This window comes from Aulostomus chinensis, chromosome 4 (genome assembly GCF_037954235.1).
Source record: "Aulostomus chinensis isolate RoL2024-O1b breed Wild chromosome 4, RoL_Achi_v1.0, whole genome shotgun sequence".
Taxonomy (NCBI): Eukaryota; Metazoa; Chordata; class Actinopteri; order Syngnathiformes; family Aulostomidae; genus Aulostomus; species Aulostomus chinensis.
In genome coordinates this window covers 26,303,026-26,317,911 of record NC_141323.1, presented here as the reverse complement: position 1 = coordinate 26,317,911, position 14,886 = coordinate 26,303,026, and the positions used below count along the sequence as shown (strand labels likewise).

The 14,886-nt window shown below is 46.7% G+C and overlaps 2 protein-coding genes across 2 annotated transcripts; both read right to left on the bottom strand.

Annotated features, from left to right (window-relative positions):
* Positions 1 to 3,434: 3,434 nt before the first annotated feature.
* LOC147264585 (uncharacterized) lies at positions 3,435 to 13,426 on the bottom strand. The gene is given in 7 exon segments (XM_086202340.1): positions 3,435 to 7,773; positions 7,775 to 12,348; positions 12,460 to 12,525; positions 12,638 to 12,706; positions 12,791 to 12,925; positions 13,035 to 13,250; positions 13,364 to 13,426. Coding segments are annotated over 7 exon segments (8,460 nt in total). The 5' UTR covers positions 13,415 to 13,426; the 3' UTR covers positions 3,435 to 4,424.
* A 43-nt stretch (positions 13,427 to 13,469) lies between these two features.
* Positions 13,470 to 14,576, bottom strand: LOC147264584 (uncharacterized). The gene is made up of 5 exons (XM_086202346.1): positions 14,328 to 14,576; positions 14,116 to 14,219; positions 13,758 to 14,030; positions 13,545 to 13,638; positions 13,470 to 13,492 (listed from the first exon to the last, which is right to left on the bottom strand). Exons 1-5 carry the CDS (start codon positions 14,428 to 14,430, stop codon positions 13,470 to 13,472), a joined length of 597 nt encoding a protein of 198 aa, XP_086058472.1. The 5' UTR covers positions 14,431 to 14,576.
* Positions 14,577 to 14,886: the final 310 nt, after the last annotated feature.

Genomic DNA, 14,886 nt, shown 5'->3' with positions numbered 1-14,886 from the left:
TGGGGGACCTCACCCCCCTGTCCCCCCCCGGACCCTCCTGTGATGTTTTTAGAGGCCTGTGATGTTCCTAAGTGTGTTTTTTTACTGCTTTTAGCGCTGACTTCGTGTCTCTCTGACTTCGAAACATAATAGGGTCTTCGCCCAGAAGTACCTTCTGGCTCAGGCCCTAATTAAAGCTGCAAGCAGCGTTGTTAGGGCCTGAGCCCCCGCCTAACCGCGGCCGGATCGCCGGCCCCAATCCAACGGTGTAATCGGCAAATCCCTAGGCCTTGTAGTTTAGGAGATACGAGCCTCAGCGCGCTGCACAGTGTGACTGCAGAGCTGAGAGCCGGCCCTTTAAGAGCCCCTCCCTTCTCTGCTCGCTCTCTGCCATCTCTGTCAGAGCTGAGAGCAGAGGAGGATTTGGCAGTTTTACTGTGAAACACAGTCATAACTCAGCATATGTTGGTCAAAAGTTGAAAGTAAAGACATCAGTGCGTAGAGTTTTTTCTCAGGAATTCAATGGTGTGTTTTCTGAAGGTGTGAGTGTTTTAGTTTAGAAGCTACAAGTGTTTGTTTGAGAGTATGTACATGAGGGCAGAGACCCTCCAATTGTGGTTTCCATGACTACAGTAAACAAATCTCTGCCATCTGTGCTAGAGTGGAGAGCAGCTGAAAAATCCACATTTTCAGTGTGTGAAAAGCAAATAACTCTGCATATGTTGCTTCAAAGTGCAATGTAATCCCATATTTTTGTAGGGATTTTTCTGAGGAATCCAGTGGTGTGTTTTGTGAAGCTGTGAGAGTTTCAGTGTAGACGTGACAAGCGTTTGTTCGAGAGTATGTACCATGAGAGGACACGGCCTCCCCATTGACTTCCATTAAAACGTAAAACGTGTCTCCCCGACTTTGACGGCTTATAAAATCCAAACCGTGCAACTTATGTAAATTTTTTTCTCAACTTTTAATCAGCACAGTTGGGAGAGTAATGTGTGAAAGTTTGGAAGTGATGCCATTTACGGTTTAGGAGGAGATAGATTTTGTTCGGGGAGGAGCAAAAGTCCTCATTTTGACAGTTTTGTCCAATTTGTGGACATTCTGTTGCAGATAGGTGAGAGGTCAGAGCGTATGAAATTTTCGCCTTAATGAGACGAGTCCAACGGTCTTGGTCCCATGTCTGTGGGACATTCGTGCAAGCAGTTATAACGATTCAATTTTTGTTTTACTTTTGTAGTTCTGTAGGTGGCGCTATTGAGTTTTTCCAGATTTTTTTTTTTAAATATCGAATTTTTCGCCGGACCAGACGTGCGTGCCAAATTTCAGCGAATTTCATGCATGTTCAGGGGGTCAAATTAAGCGTTTAAGATGTCGCGGAAGAAAGAAAGAATAATTAAAGCTGCAAGCAGCGTTGTTAGGGCCTGAGCCCCCGCCTAGCCGCGGCCGGATCGCCGGCCCGAATCCAACGGTGTAATCGGCAAATCCCTAGGCCTTGTAGTTTAGGAGATACGAGCCTCAGTTCGCTGCACAGTGTGAGTGCAGAGCTGAGAGCCGGCCCTTTAAGAGCCCCTCCCTTCTCTGCTCGCTCTCTGCCATCTCTGTCAGAGCTGAGAGCAGAGCTGAGAGCAGAGCTGCCAGCTGGCCCTTTAAGAACCCCTCCCCCGCTGCACTGTGTCTGATCTGTGCTGGAGTGGAGAGAGTGGAGGATTCAGAGAAATGTAGTGTGTAAAAGCTGAATAAGTCGGCATACGTTGGTCAAAAGTCACACAAAATACCATATTTTTGTAGGGATTTTTGTCAGGAATACAGTGGTGTGTTTTTAAAAGCTGTGCGATGTATGGTATAGACGTGAGAAGCATTTGTTTGAGAGTATGTACCCTGAGAGGACACGCTCTCCCCATAGACTTCCATTGTAAGGCGAAAAGTGTCTCCCCCACTTTGACGGCTCATAAAATCCAAACCGAGCGCGTAGTATATTAACCTTGAACAACTTTCAATCAGCACAGTTGGGAGAGTAATGTGTGAAAGTTTGGAAGCCCTGGCATTTACGGTTTAGGAGGAGATAGATTTTGTTCGGGGCGCAAAATTGTCCAAAATTAGACATTCGTGTCCAAATTGTGGACATCCTGTTACAGTTAGGTCAGGGGTGTGAGTGTATGATTTATCCGTCTTGATGAGACGAGTTCAATGGTGTTTGTCCCATGTCTGTAGGACATTCCTACAGTCTGTGGCGTGGTTTTTTGTGTATGTAGGTGGCGCTATTGAGTAGAGCGCCTCTTTTTTTTTTAATTATCGAATTTTTCGCCGCACCCGATGTGCTTACCAAATTTGGTGAGTTTTCATGCATGTTTAGGGGGTCAAATTTACTTTTGAAGTGGCGAGTGTGACTTCGAAACATAATAGGGTCTTCGCCAGGGACTGGCTCAGGCCCTAATTAAAGCTGCAAGCAGCGTTGTTAGGGCCTGAGCCCCCGCCTAACCGCGGCCGGATCGCCGGCCCCAATCCAACGGTGTAATCGGCAAATCCCTAGGCCTTGTAGTTTAGGAGATACGAGCCTCAGTTTGCTGCACAGTGTGACTGCAGAGATGAGAGCCGGCCCTTTAAGAGCCCCTCCCTTCTCTGCTCGCTCTCTGCCATCTGTGTCAGAGTGGAGAGCAGAGGAGGATTTGGCAGTTTAACTGTGAAAACCAGTCATAACTCAGCATATGTTGGTCAAAAGTGGAATGTAAAGACATCAGTGCGTAGAGTTTTTTCTCAGGAATTCAATGGTGTATTTTCTGAAGGTGTGAGTGTTTTAGTTTAGAAGCTACAAGTGTTTGTTTGAGAGTATGTACATGAGGGCAGAGATGCTGCCTTTTGGTTTCCATGACAACAGATAACAAATCTCTACCATCTTTTTTAGACTGAAGGGCAGAGGAGGATTCTGCCAGTTTTACTGTGAAAAACAGTCATTAACTCTCCATATGTTGGCCAATAGTAATATTTAAGACCATCTTTTTCAGTTGTGACTCCAAGTGCTGAGCTGACAGCATTGATCCGTCTGCCTGTCATCTTCTGTCCTACCTTTGTCTAAGTTTGATGTGCTTCTCCTAGTGAAGGTGTTGAATGACATCATCAATCCCAGGGTGATGGAGAAGTGCTCCTCCATCCATGTTGGTATCAAAGTGGTGAGAGTTGAAGTTGAGGAGGTAGAAGCTCCAGTTGGACCCAAAGTGTGACTGCAGATGTGACAGCTTCATATTGACCCTTGTGTTCATCATTGTCTGTGCTACCTGTTGGCTGTCACTTTACTGTGGTTCTTCCAGTTCAGTTGCTGAATATCATCAAGCATGAATGTGGCAAAATCCAGCATTGAAAACAGGACATTTGACTGTGGATTAGAAAGTTCAACATTCATTGTCCATGTACACTGTTATTGTGACAATAAAAGACAGACATCAGCTGTGGTGAACATGTGAATTTATTAACTGATTAATTTGAACAAAACGTCAATTAGAGACAGTCACTGCATGTGTAACAAAATGTAAATTATAAATCTGAAGTCAAATAAAAATGCATTTAGAACATACAGTGAACATAATGAAAGTAATTTAGAACTTAAATGAAATTTCTCCCCGTTGGGGTTCAATGAACAAACTATTTACAAGTTTAGTGAAAGAAACCCAACATTCCCACATGAGCAAGCACTTGGCAACGGTGGTGAGGAAAAACTCCCTTTTACAGGAAGAAACCTCAGGCAGAACCAGGCTCAAAGTGGGCGGCCACCTGCCTGGACCGGTTGGGGTTGAGAGGGAGAGGGAGAGAGATGGGGCTGGGGTGGAGAGGGGAGATAGACTTGGGGGTGAGGGGCGGGGGCAGTGGGAGAAGAGGAGAGAGATACAGAGAGAGAGAGAGAGACAAAGAGGGAGGGGGCTGGGAGGAGAGACAACAGGCAAAAATACATACAGAATACATTTATAAAACATTCATAAGAGACCAACAGCAATAATGTGACAGACAGTGACTCACAACAACTATAAATGACCAACAACTATAAATATCAACAACAACAACAACGTGCTGTGACCCATGATTGTCACGCAGCACCAGTGGAACCATGATTCGTGGAGCTAAACTACCAACTCATAGTCACTACAAAACTGCAGTAAGTGCAGTGCGTGACAGTGGAATAAGTTAATAATAAATACATGAATAAATACCTTAAAAACCGTGCATGTCAAGACATGCACAGAATAAATAGCCAAAGTTAAAAAGGTTTAAAAAGTTAAAAGGTTAAAAAGGGCACAGAGAGGTGGAGTGGGACTTTCTACACTAACAAATGCCAACAGTCATGCCAGGCTTCCTATCAACAACAGGTCCGAGTCAACTTGTCCTACCAGCACACACAGAGCCAACTGAGCTGACATGAGGCTAGTATTTGACCTGGGACAGCCATGTAGCTTTGACACTCAGTCATCCTGGTGGTCAGAATCGCCCTGGAAATCCTCAAAGTCATCCAAGCTAAACAAACTGGCGAGGTCATCGAACTCCCCCTGATCATCTGAAACAGAAAACCTACACAGGATCCCTTCGTGATCGCTGAAGTAGGCTGGCCAGACTGCACATTCCACGTCGTACTGTGACGTTTTAACGTAAACGTGGTCAATTAGCGTCCCCTTTTCTGTGGTCTCTTGTGTCACGTGTTGGGTGAACCCTTTTTCTTCCATAAATTTACAAATTGATGACCCTTTCAAAATGTTCTCGTTAAAGTCTCCCATGACTACAACAGTGTTACTTGTCGGAGTTAACCAGTCAAGCAACCTCCCCACATTGCCTTTGAACAGCAAATTTGGATACGCTGGTGGACGGTAAATGACGGCCAGGGAAATGCTCAATTTTTTGTGCAGGCACACCAAGCACTCCAGATTGAAATCGGGTACCTGCAGAATGTCGACGTCCGAATGGGCTAAACTATACAGGCCGACGCCACCGCGTTCTAACTGCTGGAATTTGGAGAATGTGGGGTCAGCGGCGCTGTAACACAGAGACCGAGGACGACTGTGGAAATCGTAGCCAGAGATTTGCACACAGTCCAATGAGGACTGTGCAGTGAGCCATGTTTCTGTGACAGCAATGCAGTTAAGCTGCAAATGCTGCGTGCAGGACACCAAGTCTAGCAGGTGGCGACTTAAACTTTGTACGTTCATCAAATACACCGCGAACTGTGTATTTGATGAAGGCTGCTCAATCAAAAATGGAGGCATGCTAGCCATGGCCTCCTTAATGGTGTCCTTGCAGTAAATGGCCTTTTCTTCAAAGTCCTTGATGATCAGTCCCGACAAGGCCCTAACACGACTGAGAGCTACATACGCCTGCCCAGGTGCAAATACCTTCTTTAAACACACAACAGCCTGGTCTACAGTCAACCCCTGTACTTTGTGGACTGTACAAGCCCACGCTAGCCTGAGGGGAAACTGCACCCGCACACAACCGCGCTTCCTGGTCTTCTCCCTGTCTGGTTCAATAGCAGTAGAATGCCTGTATTCTACTGCTGCGTGTGGACGCTCTGTCCTCCTCTGTCTGCCAATGTTTTCGTCATCGAACTTGACGTAAATTCTCAGAGGAAATGTGGGGTCGGGGCCAAATTCAATGTAGGTGACAGTGCCACACGCGCCATTGACCAGACCGTCCTGGACGTCGACGTTACGACAGAGCATGACTCTGGCGTTTTTGGCCAAACACAATTTAGATTCCAAACACGTGCCCTGCCCCTTGCTAATGATTCCAGGTTCCAATTTGCCGGTTTTGCGGTTCGGCGTAAAGTCTTTAGCGTCAATTTCAACATAATCTGGGCACGTGCGGAACAACTGGTTCAAATTAAATTCTTCCACTTGCACATTTGTGGTGAAAATATGCAAGGCCGAGCTATCTTCCCCTGTCTCTCGCGATTTCAAAATTTGGACGTCGCCGTCTAACATGGGGGTTTTCTTGGAACGCACCCGAAGCCTGTTCAACATCTCAGCAAAGGAGCTGTCCTTCTGTCTGACGACAGTGGTCAGCTCCACCACGCTAAAGTGGCACCACAGGTCCACACCAACCTGACCAGCGTACAGCGGCTTCCCTTTAACGGGAGGCAACTGGTAGAAGTCACCGACGGCTATGACGCTAACATTACCAAATGGGGAAAAGTCACCGGTCTGTTTTAGCTGCCTCAACCTGCCGTGGACGTATGCCAACAGATTGTGATCAACCATGCTAATCTCATCAATGATGACAATTTGGAGGTCTCTAAATGTGGCCCTTAGAGAGTTCAGTTTGTCTTCTCCCAAGGGTGTGTAAGGCAAGCTGGAGTGTGTGCCAATACTCAGCGAGTGATGAATTGTTGCTGCATTTAAAGTGTATGCAGCTATGCCCGTGGAGGCCATTAACAGAACCGAAATGCTATCTGGTTGATGACAAAGTGTTGCCAGCAGTCTCCCGGCCTCGTACTGAATGGCCCTAATTAAGTGACTTTTCCCCGTCCCTGCACCGCCTGTCAAAAACACATGCAGAGGCTCTGGGTTCTTACCCATGGCCTTCTGCAGACACCACTGTCTAACTTTGTTGAAGACAGCCATTTGCGTCTCGTTCAGAGACCTAACTAAGGCCAAGCCGTCACTTCTGGGCAAAATGCTCCTGTTCCTCTCCAAAAACACATCTGTTTTTGGTTTGGCAGCCGCCAAATCGGGAACATTTTGTAAGGCGTCGGCCAAATGCTCATCAGCATTTTCGCCTTGCCTTTGCTCTTTCATCTCCTCTAAACACTCGATGCGTTCCGCTTCCAGCTCAGGACAGAGCTCCCCCCAAACATCCTCATCGACCTGACCTTGCTGAGCAATCTCCTCAGCGTGATCCAACTCAGGACAATCGACCTCAAACCTGGCCCTGTTCTCATCGACGACGCTTTGAACCGGCTTCAACGAACCGTCCCTGAACCTAACCTCTCCATCCTTATAGAACTGACTGAACAGATGAAACCCCTCAGGTTTCAGATCTGCGTCAATTCTGTAATGGAGATACATCTGAAGCAGACTCTGATAGTGTGCTTCCTCTTGCTTTTCTAAATCAAACCGCATGTAGCGCACAACAGCGAACTGAGACCGCGTTCTCCTCGAGATGAAGCCAAGTCCATTCTTCAGTTGAATCATGTTCTTGGACTTTTCATTCTTGCTGAGAAGACGATACTCAGACGCAAACGTAGCCATACACATGTCCTCGAACACCTGGTCATCTGGCCTGCTCCTATACCTATCAACGATATTTGGCATCCACATATCCTCTGACCTCATGTCACCACAAGCAGCTTTCTGCCTCAACACACTGAGGGGTAAACTCATCCTAACTACATTTGCCCCTGTTGGCACAAACACGACCTTTCTGGAACACTCCCTCAGATGCATGTTCGTTAGCCTGTACACCGACTCCTGGGCACAAACGTCCCTGTTGTGCAAATACACACTTCCTAGTTTTTTCAAAGCCTCTCTAGCAGAGAGATTTGATTGTTTGGATGCTTCTTTTTGTGCGTTGGCCAATAAAAGCCCAATTTCTCTCTCGGCTTTGGTTATATACGAAATGATATAAATGATTACTGCATAGGCATCGGTGACAAAGCTAATGTCCATGTTAGCATTCCAGCACTTCAACAATTTCTTATTATACTGGTTCACCCAGACGTCCTTTACCCCTCTTTTATAGACTACCCTAGTCTTTGTGTGCAGGCGCTTATAAGCCAGCTCAAAAATCTCCTGATTAATGCCCAGAGTCTGGAACAACTTCTCCTGCGTCCGCTTTTTTAACAGCCTTCTTCACGGCTTTCAAAATGGCGTGTGCCGTCTCCTTATTAATGGGATTCGTGTCTTGAAAACAATTACAGACCGGCACGCTTGTTGACTGAGGATTCTCTCTTGCCTTCGGATCACAGGTACAGGTTTTAATTTCCGTTTTACAAACAAAAGTTCGTGCCGAAACAACTTTTGGGAAATGGAAGCGACACGTTCCGTGTTTCAGACAGGATTTGGTGTGTCGCCTGGAGTGGGCTTGAACCGATGCCACGATAGCCGATAACGTGTCATCGTCAGGGTTTAAGTCGCAGGTGACATATTGGTCAATAAATGCCACCACCTCCTCATCTGTGTTCTTATCAATTTGGGGAGCCCCCTCAATCCAAAACAGACAGTGGACATGAGGGGAGCCGCGCTGCTGAAATTCTACCCTATAAAAGTAATCTGTGATTTTGCCAATCGGTTGTGAAGGAGACTTGAGAACCTCATTCAAGAAGCAATGCCACCTGTAGTCAAACATCCTCGCGGCTGTCACGGGGTTCCTCCGCAACAGCTCGCACCTGTCTGCCCACTCCAAATCCTCTACCGTCTGCGTTCTGCCCTCCTGCTTCAGGATACTGGTCAGGAGATTCTGCCAGCGCAGATCAGCAGACGAAAACGAACAGAACCACGTCGGAATCCCAAGCTGACGGACGCATGCTAACAGGTCCTTTTGAACAGACTGCCAAAAGGCAGGCGTTCCTCGAATGGGCTTCAGAAATCTGAAGCCCTCGTCGACCTGCAACATCTGCTTCAAAGTGTCCTCGTTCATCAGCATCGCTGCGCTAACCTTCTGGGACTTGTGACCTGCCCTACCCTTACGCCCTGCCACGGAAACTTTAGAGGACACTTGCTCAGTCTCAGACATGTACTGACTGAAAAAAATGTACTCAACGTTGCCGGAATAGCGGCCATCCGCATGCATAATCCGGTTGTTGAAGTACCGCGTCAATGTCAACGCTTGCGAGCGCCCGTCGTGAAATGTTTTCCTTCCCAGAGGAAACAAGACGGGGAAACACTTGGCCTCGTTCGTGTGGTCAGAAAGCAGCCTAACTGGACTATTCCCTTCCGCAGGCGCCACGTTGATGATGTCCTCGAAATACTGGTCTAATGCTTCCTGACCAATATCAACAGGCATAAGACAAGTGTCCTGAAACATGCAGTGCTGCTGTCTGTCATGCAACAGTTCATCTTGAATTATTTCTGTTGAATCATCTATCACGTCGTCTTGACCACCTGACGGAGCTGTCACAGCACCCTCTGAAACGACCTGCTTCTGCTCACAAGACTCTGCCCCATCTACGACAGCTCCGTCCTCACCGTCAGACTGAACCTCCTCAGTCTCGCCATCGTCCTGGCGACAAAAGTCATTGACCCAATCCTCATTGAAGTCAATGTCCTTGTAGAAAGGATTATTCCTTTTCAAAAAGTGCAGCGCCTGTCTTACTCGTGTACTGTCGACAAACTGATATCGATAATGGCCTTTGTAGGTCAACTTGCGTTTAAGTTTGACCTGCATCATGGACCCTTCCACGCTAGTCCTAGGCAACACATTGGTTGTCTGCACGACATTAGCCGGAACGCATGTTACCGGCCCATGTACTCCGTTCTGCCCCCCTTTGGGCAATGCCAACAATTTCATGAACGGAATATGCAGCGCAATCAAGTGTTGCTCCAAGCTATTCAAGCATCCCAGTTCCGGCGGAATGGGATCCGGTGTCAGGTTGTTGACCCAACACTCAGCTGGAATCTGCCCTTTGGAAATCTTACTGTGACACGTATGGCAGATCCAAAGTTCCCCTCTACAAGCTGCCAACACACAAGGAACAACACAATCACTACAACACCTATGCAAATACGTGTCACTTATGCATCGGTTAGCAACCGCTACTCTAGCAGAATTTCCAGCGTACATTTCGTAACTACAACCCAGCACCTGAGTTCTGAACAACAACCGATGACAGACACAACAAATGAACTCAGGGCCGTCTCTAACCTTCTCCAAGAATCGTTCCATGACAAAGTTGAAGTCTTGAGACTTTACAGCTGTTTCATTTCTACTCTGTCTAACCGTAGCAATAACTTTCTGCTTAAATTGTGGACTGTGATGGTACTTTCTCTTAATACTGTGGCTACTCCTGGCTCTAACTTTCTGTTTGTGCAGAATATTTTCGTTATATTTAATGAAACTCCTGTCTTTTACACATTGTCTATGTAGCATGTTTTCTCTATATTTTTGCACGCTCCTTGCTTTAACTTGCTGTCTATGTTGGACATTGTGTTTATATTTTTCCAAACTTTTTGATTTAACATGCTGTCTGTGCTTAATGTTTAGTCGATATTTTACCAGACTTTTGGCTTTACTTTTTTCCTTTACTTTCTGTCTATGCTGGGTGTTTTGCTTGTACTTTGTGATACTTGTAGTTTTACTCTTTTGTTTTACATTCTGTTTATGTTCTAAATGTGTGTGATACTTAATGCGATTTTGTAATTTTTTCCTTTCCCTATAGTGAACACTTTGAGAATATGGTTTTCTGCAAGTTGTGGTGTTTAGGTTCCTAATCATCATACTCAATTTTTGCTGTGTCCTTTTCTTTTCTGTCAAGTATTTTGATATCTTAGATGTAGTCTTAACTTTTATCCTCCTGTCATCTAACACAGCCTTATCAATGTCAAGACCTTTGTCGGAGACAACAATTGGAAAGTTACACTCTGTGGATGATATGCCAACAACATCCTGCATTCTAGTCCTCAAGGTGTAAGATGTTCCATCCACAACTTTACAACAACCATAACAGGTCTGTTGTCCAGGCTTAGACACACAGACCACATTCTCAAAATGCCTGTCCAGGATGTTTTGTAAATAAATGCACTGTGAGTGCAACAGGTCACTGGCACTGCTATACTTAATCCAACGTCCATCCACAAACGTACAAACACTAACTGCTAACAAATCTGCTGTGACCTGTATTTCCACCTCTGTGGCCCAAGTGTTCACATATTTCATCCTGGACTGCTGGAGGTACTGTGACACAGACGAATACTGTCTTCTCAAAAGAGAGACATATTTCTGAGCATTTCTCTCCAGCTCTTTACAAACAGCTGATCTAATCGTCCGATGGTGCTTCTGAGAGCCACTCACTGCCTGAGAGATGGCCCTGAAGAAGCAGTTCCCATCAGCAACGATCCTCTCATTCTTACATGGAGGACCGATCAATCCAACTTCTGAGGAGAGTGGAGGATTGACCTTGTCAAAGTCAATATTTAACTTATGACACACAGCCTGACAATTACGCACACCGAGAGGACAAAACAGCAGCGCGTCGTTTGTGACAGCGCTAATAAATTGTATGTCTGTTTTAAGGTTACAGTCTTCAAGCGTCTTTAATTTCTTTGACACGTGGGTGTCAGGAGAAATGTTGCGCTTTGTGCCATAAGTACCGTGTGGTCCTTCCTGTGACACAGTGCTGAGATTAGAAGACGAAGTCTGGTCAGCAATGTTAGACATAGCCAGACTTGTAGGTACAGTAACAAAACCATCGGACATGCTGGAGTCATGTACTTTTTTTTCAAAAGTAGACTGTGTTGCTTCACTTGCCTCAACAATACAAATTTGTCCAGATGGAACTGGATTTACATCCAGACACACAACAACACCACAGAGTTCAAAGAGTTTTTGGTTTGAACTGAGAGTCTCAGCCAAACAGCAGATGTAATGATACAGGTCCTCAAGACATGCAAAATGCAGAACCACACTGGTACCACGGCAATGTGACAAGCCACTATAATTACGTGAGTGACTGTCGACAACAGCAAACTGTCCATCCTGATGGATGATGGAAGTGGTGTTGCCACACAGTGTCATAAGACATGTGCTGTACTCACTGAAGATCCTGGCCAGTCCATCACGCAGACTGATAAAGACACCAAAGTCAACCAGGTCCCCTTCAGTCACACCAACTTCACCCAACAACACATCCCCAAAATGGAAACTGCATATCTGTCCATCAACTTCCAAGTGCTGTGGCAGATCAGGAACAGATAGCAGGTTTGAGGGATGTGTAAAAGAGCCACTGTCACGCAGGAAGGTGTATAACTGATCTCCTTCAATTAAGACCTGATCCAGATCACCTCTTTTCCAGGAGAAGACAGTGCTGTAAGTGTGTTTGGCTATGCTGACCAAAGCAATAGCCATACACTGCAGTCCTCCATACTTAAACTGCTCATGTCCCTGGTGAAATGAGCCCTTGACAACCTTGCCTACCTTAATCCCTCTGCTATTAGGAGCCACCATTGCCACATCATTGCCATTGGAATCTGCATTAGCTGCTTTCACATCATGCACAGAGAACATAGAGAAATCAAACTTAGCTTTGCCGGGCGTGTGCGTCGTCTGCGTTGGCTCCTGGACAGTCGCTTCCGTCAGCAAGGCAGGGCGAGCTGCGGCAACCTCCCTCTTCGAACCCTCTGGCACCACGGCAGCAGTCAGTGGCACCGCAGACTCCTCCACGCACGCCTTGGCTGCCGCCTCCCCCTGATAGAAGACGAAAACAGAATGTTAAATGTAAATGAAGTAGGAGAGGAAATGTTGGTGATTTGAATGAGCAAGAAGAAGTAAACTGTATGTAATTAAAGCAAGGCTAACCTGCTGCGCTGCTGGACGGGGCTTGGAGGCAGACACGGTCAGATGGGCAGGTGGTGTTGCCAGCACCTAAATAAAAGCAAAGGAGAGTCAGCACAAAAAAAGTGGATTCATAGGTTTAAGTAAAAATGCAGGTATAAGTTATATTGCAGTTATTGGAAGAAAAGATAAAAACACCAACCTGTCGCTTTCCTCCTTTGGGCTTTGAGGCAACACGTTGTCGCTGGCGCTTCCCGTACCCAGGGGAAGGCTGAACAAAGGAGAGAATTATTGTTTACAACATCTGATATGCATGTAGGCTTGAAACAGTACATGTAATGGGTGGTATAGTTACCTGGCCAGCTGGTGGAGCTGCAGTGCAGCCGGAGCCAGAAGAAGGTGAAACCTTCTCCATGGCATCCAGCATGTCACTGCTGAACCACACCGGGTTGGACGGGATGGGAGACTGTCGGGCCGGAGGTGTACCAGTCTTTCAAACAGAAATCAAAGAGGGGAAGGAGGACAAATATTAGTTGTTGTTGGTGACAAGAAGGTTTAAGAAATGTGCATTTGGATAATGTAGTAGTTTAATACATTACCGCGCATGCCCGTCCAACGAGGGTCCACTCCCGGGGGTCACGACGACGAGGCACAGGAACGTGTCCCGTCACGATCACCCTTGGAGACACCCTCACACGTGGCGATGTGCGGGGTGACACGGTGGGCTGTGGTGGAGGGGGGGCGAGCTGACGGACCGCGGCGTTCCACAGCAGGTCCACCACAACCGGCATGCCATCGGAGTCGCTGAGATGCACCTGAAAGACAGGAAAACATAGCAGATTTGAATGGCGTAGGGTCACGTAGCATGGGAGAAGAGGGCAGTTAAAGCACATGACATATGTAAACGACGACATAAAGCTGTACTTACACCGTCGTGGCACCACAGCTCCAACCGATGGACTGGGAGGTGCTCCGCCATAGACACGTATGGGATACCTAAAAGATGTGTAAGCATAAATATGTATGATAATGGTTCAATGCACATTCAATAGTAGAACTTTTAAGTATGAATGTGATTGGAGAAGGAGATGAGGAAAAGTTTAACATACCCATGCGCGCTGTGACACGGCGGTATTCCTGACGTAGCAGGTCCTGCAAGGCCGGATCGATGGTTAAGCGTGGAGGGAAATCCATCACTAACACCTTGAAGGGCAAAACGAAACAAATGTGATGTATGACTGTATAAAATGACATAAGTAACAAGTGTGACTGTGTAGGAGGGAAGTCATAATAGTAACAGTATATGACAAACAGAAGCTCACCGTCGGCCAGAGGCTGCTGACTGTGGTCAGGAGAGCACTGAAGTCCAACGCCGCCTCACCAACAGTCCTGCTGGCTGTGAGGTTGTTGCTGGGGGCCCCCACGCACACCAAGTCCGGGGTCCAGGGGAGGGCGGCATGCATGACCTCGGTCCTGAGGTCAGAGGCGGCTCCACCTGGAACAGATAAGAAGCCAAAAGTGAGAGAACCCTGCGGCATACTTACGAACCCGTCGACGATGGCACGCAGGTGGGAGTCTCCGAGGACGAACACCATCTGTCACAGAAGCACATGTTTAGAACAGACAGCAAGTATGAGTGCATAGATGTGTGCAATGATGTAGAATGAGAAAGATCAGTACCTTCTGGCCGGGGGACTGTGCAGGAGTGACCAACTTCACGGAGTGGTTGGTGTAGAGTGAAGTTGGCCATCTCCGCACGCGGTGGCGGCGTCCGGTACCGCGCCCTGTTAGGATGGAGATATGTTAGAATGAGAGGCAAAGGCAGACATGGTTTTTATAGCACATGTTAAGAGTAGCAGGAGTTTGGTACTTCAAAAAGTGTTGATACATACGAGCAACAAACTCGGGGACAGGTGGCCCAGGGGTCCAAGGCTCCCGCTGCGCCATCCTCCGCTTGGCCGCCTGGGCAAGCCGGTGGGACTTGGAACGGGGCATCTACAAAAGAGAAGTGTGCATTAATTAAGCATTCACAGGCAAAGTGCACAAGTATAGAATGGTAGTTGTACTCACAAACAGGAGGGACGTGATCTTCAGAAGTGGGTGAATTAAACAAGAAGTTAAACTTACCTTGGTTGTGGGAGATGAGCAACCAGTAAATGTAGAGTGAGTGTGTGTGTGTGTGTGTGTGTGTGTGTGTGTGTGTGTGTACCAAAGCAAAAGTGGTCAAGTAGACAAAAGTTATGTGTTTCAGTAAAGTATGTAGCTGTGTGTGTGTGTGGATTGTTCAAATTCGAGATTTCCTGAAGAAGAGTTGTTGTAGATGAAGGACAAAGCAGCAGAGCAGCAAGGGACAAGTATGGATCTGTAACATAAAGATGAAGGTGTTTGAATATAATTATAGCAATAATGTAATAGTAAATAATATATATTGTCATACATACTGTAAAGTAT

Excerpts from the sequence above, each read along its gene's own strand:
- LOC147264584 (XM_086202346.1), bottom strand. The coding sequence starts at position 14,430 with ATGCCCCGTTCCAAGTCCCACCGGCTTGCCCAGGCGGCCAAGCGGAGG. Across the intron at positions 14,031-14,115 it reads CACAGTCCCCCGGCCAGAAG|ATGGTGTTCGTCCTCGGAGA; the intron begins GTACTGATCTTT and ends CTTCTGTGACAG. Across the intron at positions 13,639-13,757 it reads TCAGCAGCCTCTGGCCGACG|GTGTTAGTGATGGATTTCCC; the intron begins GTGAGCTTCTGT and ends TTGCCCTTCAAG.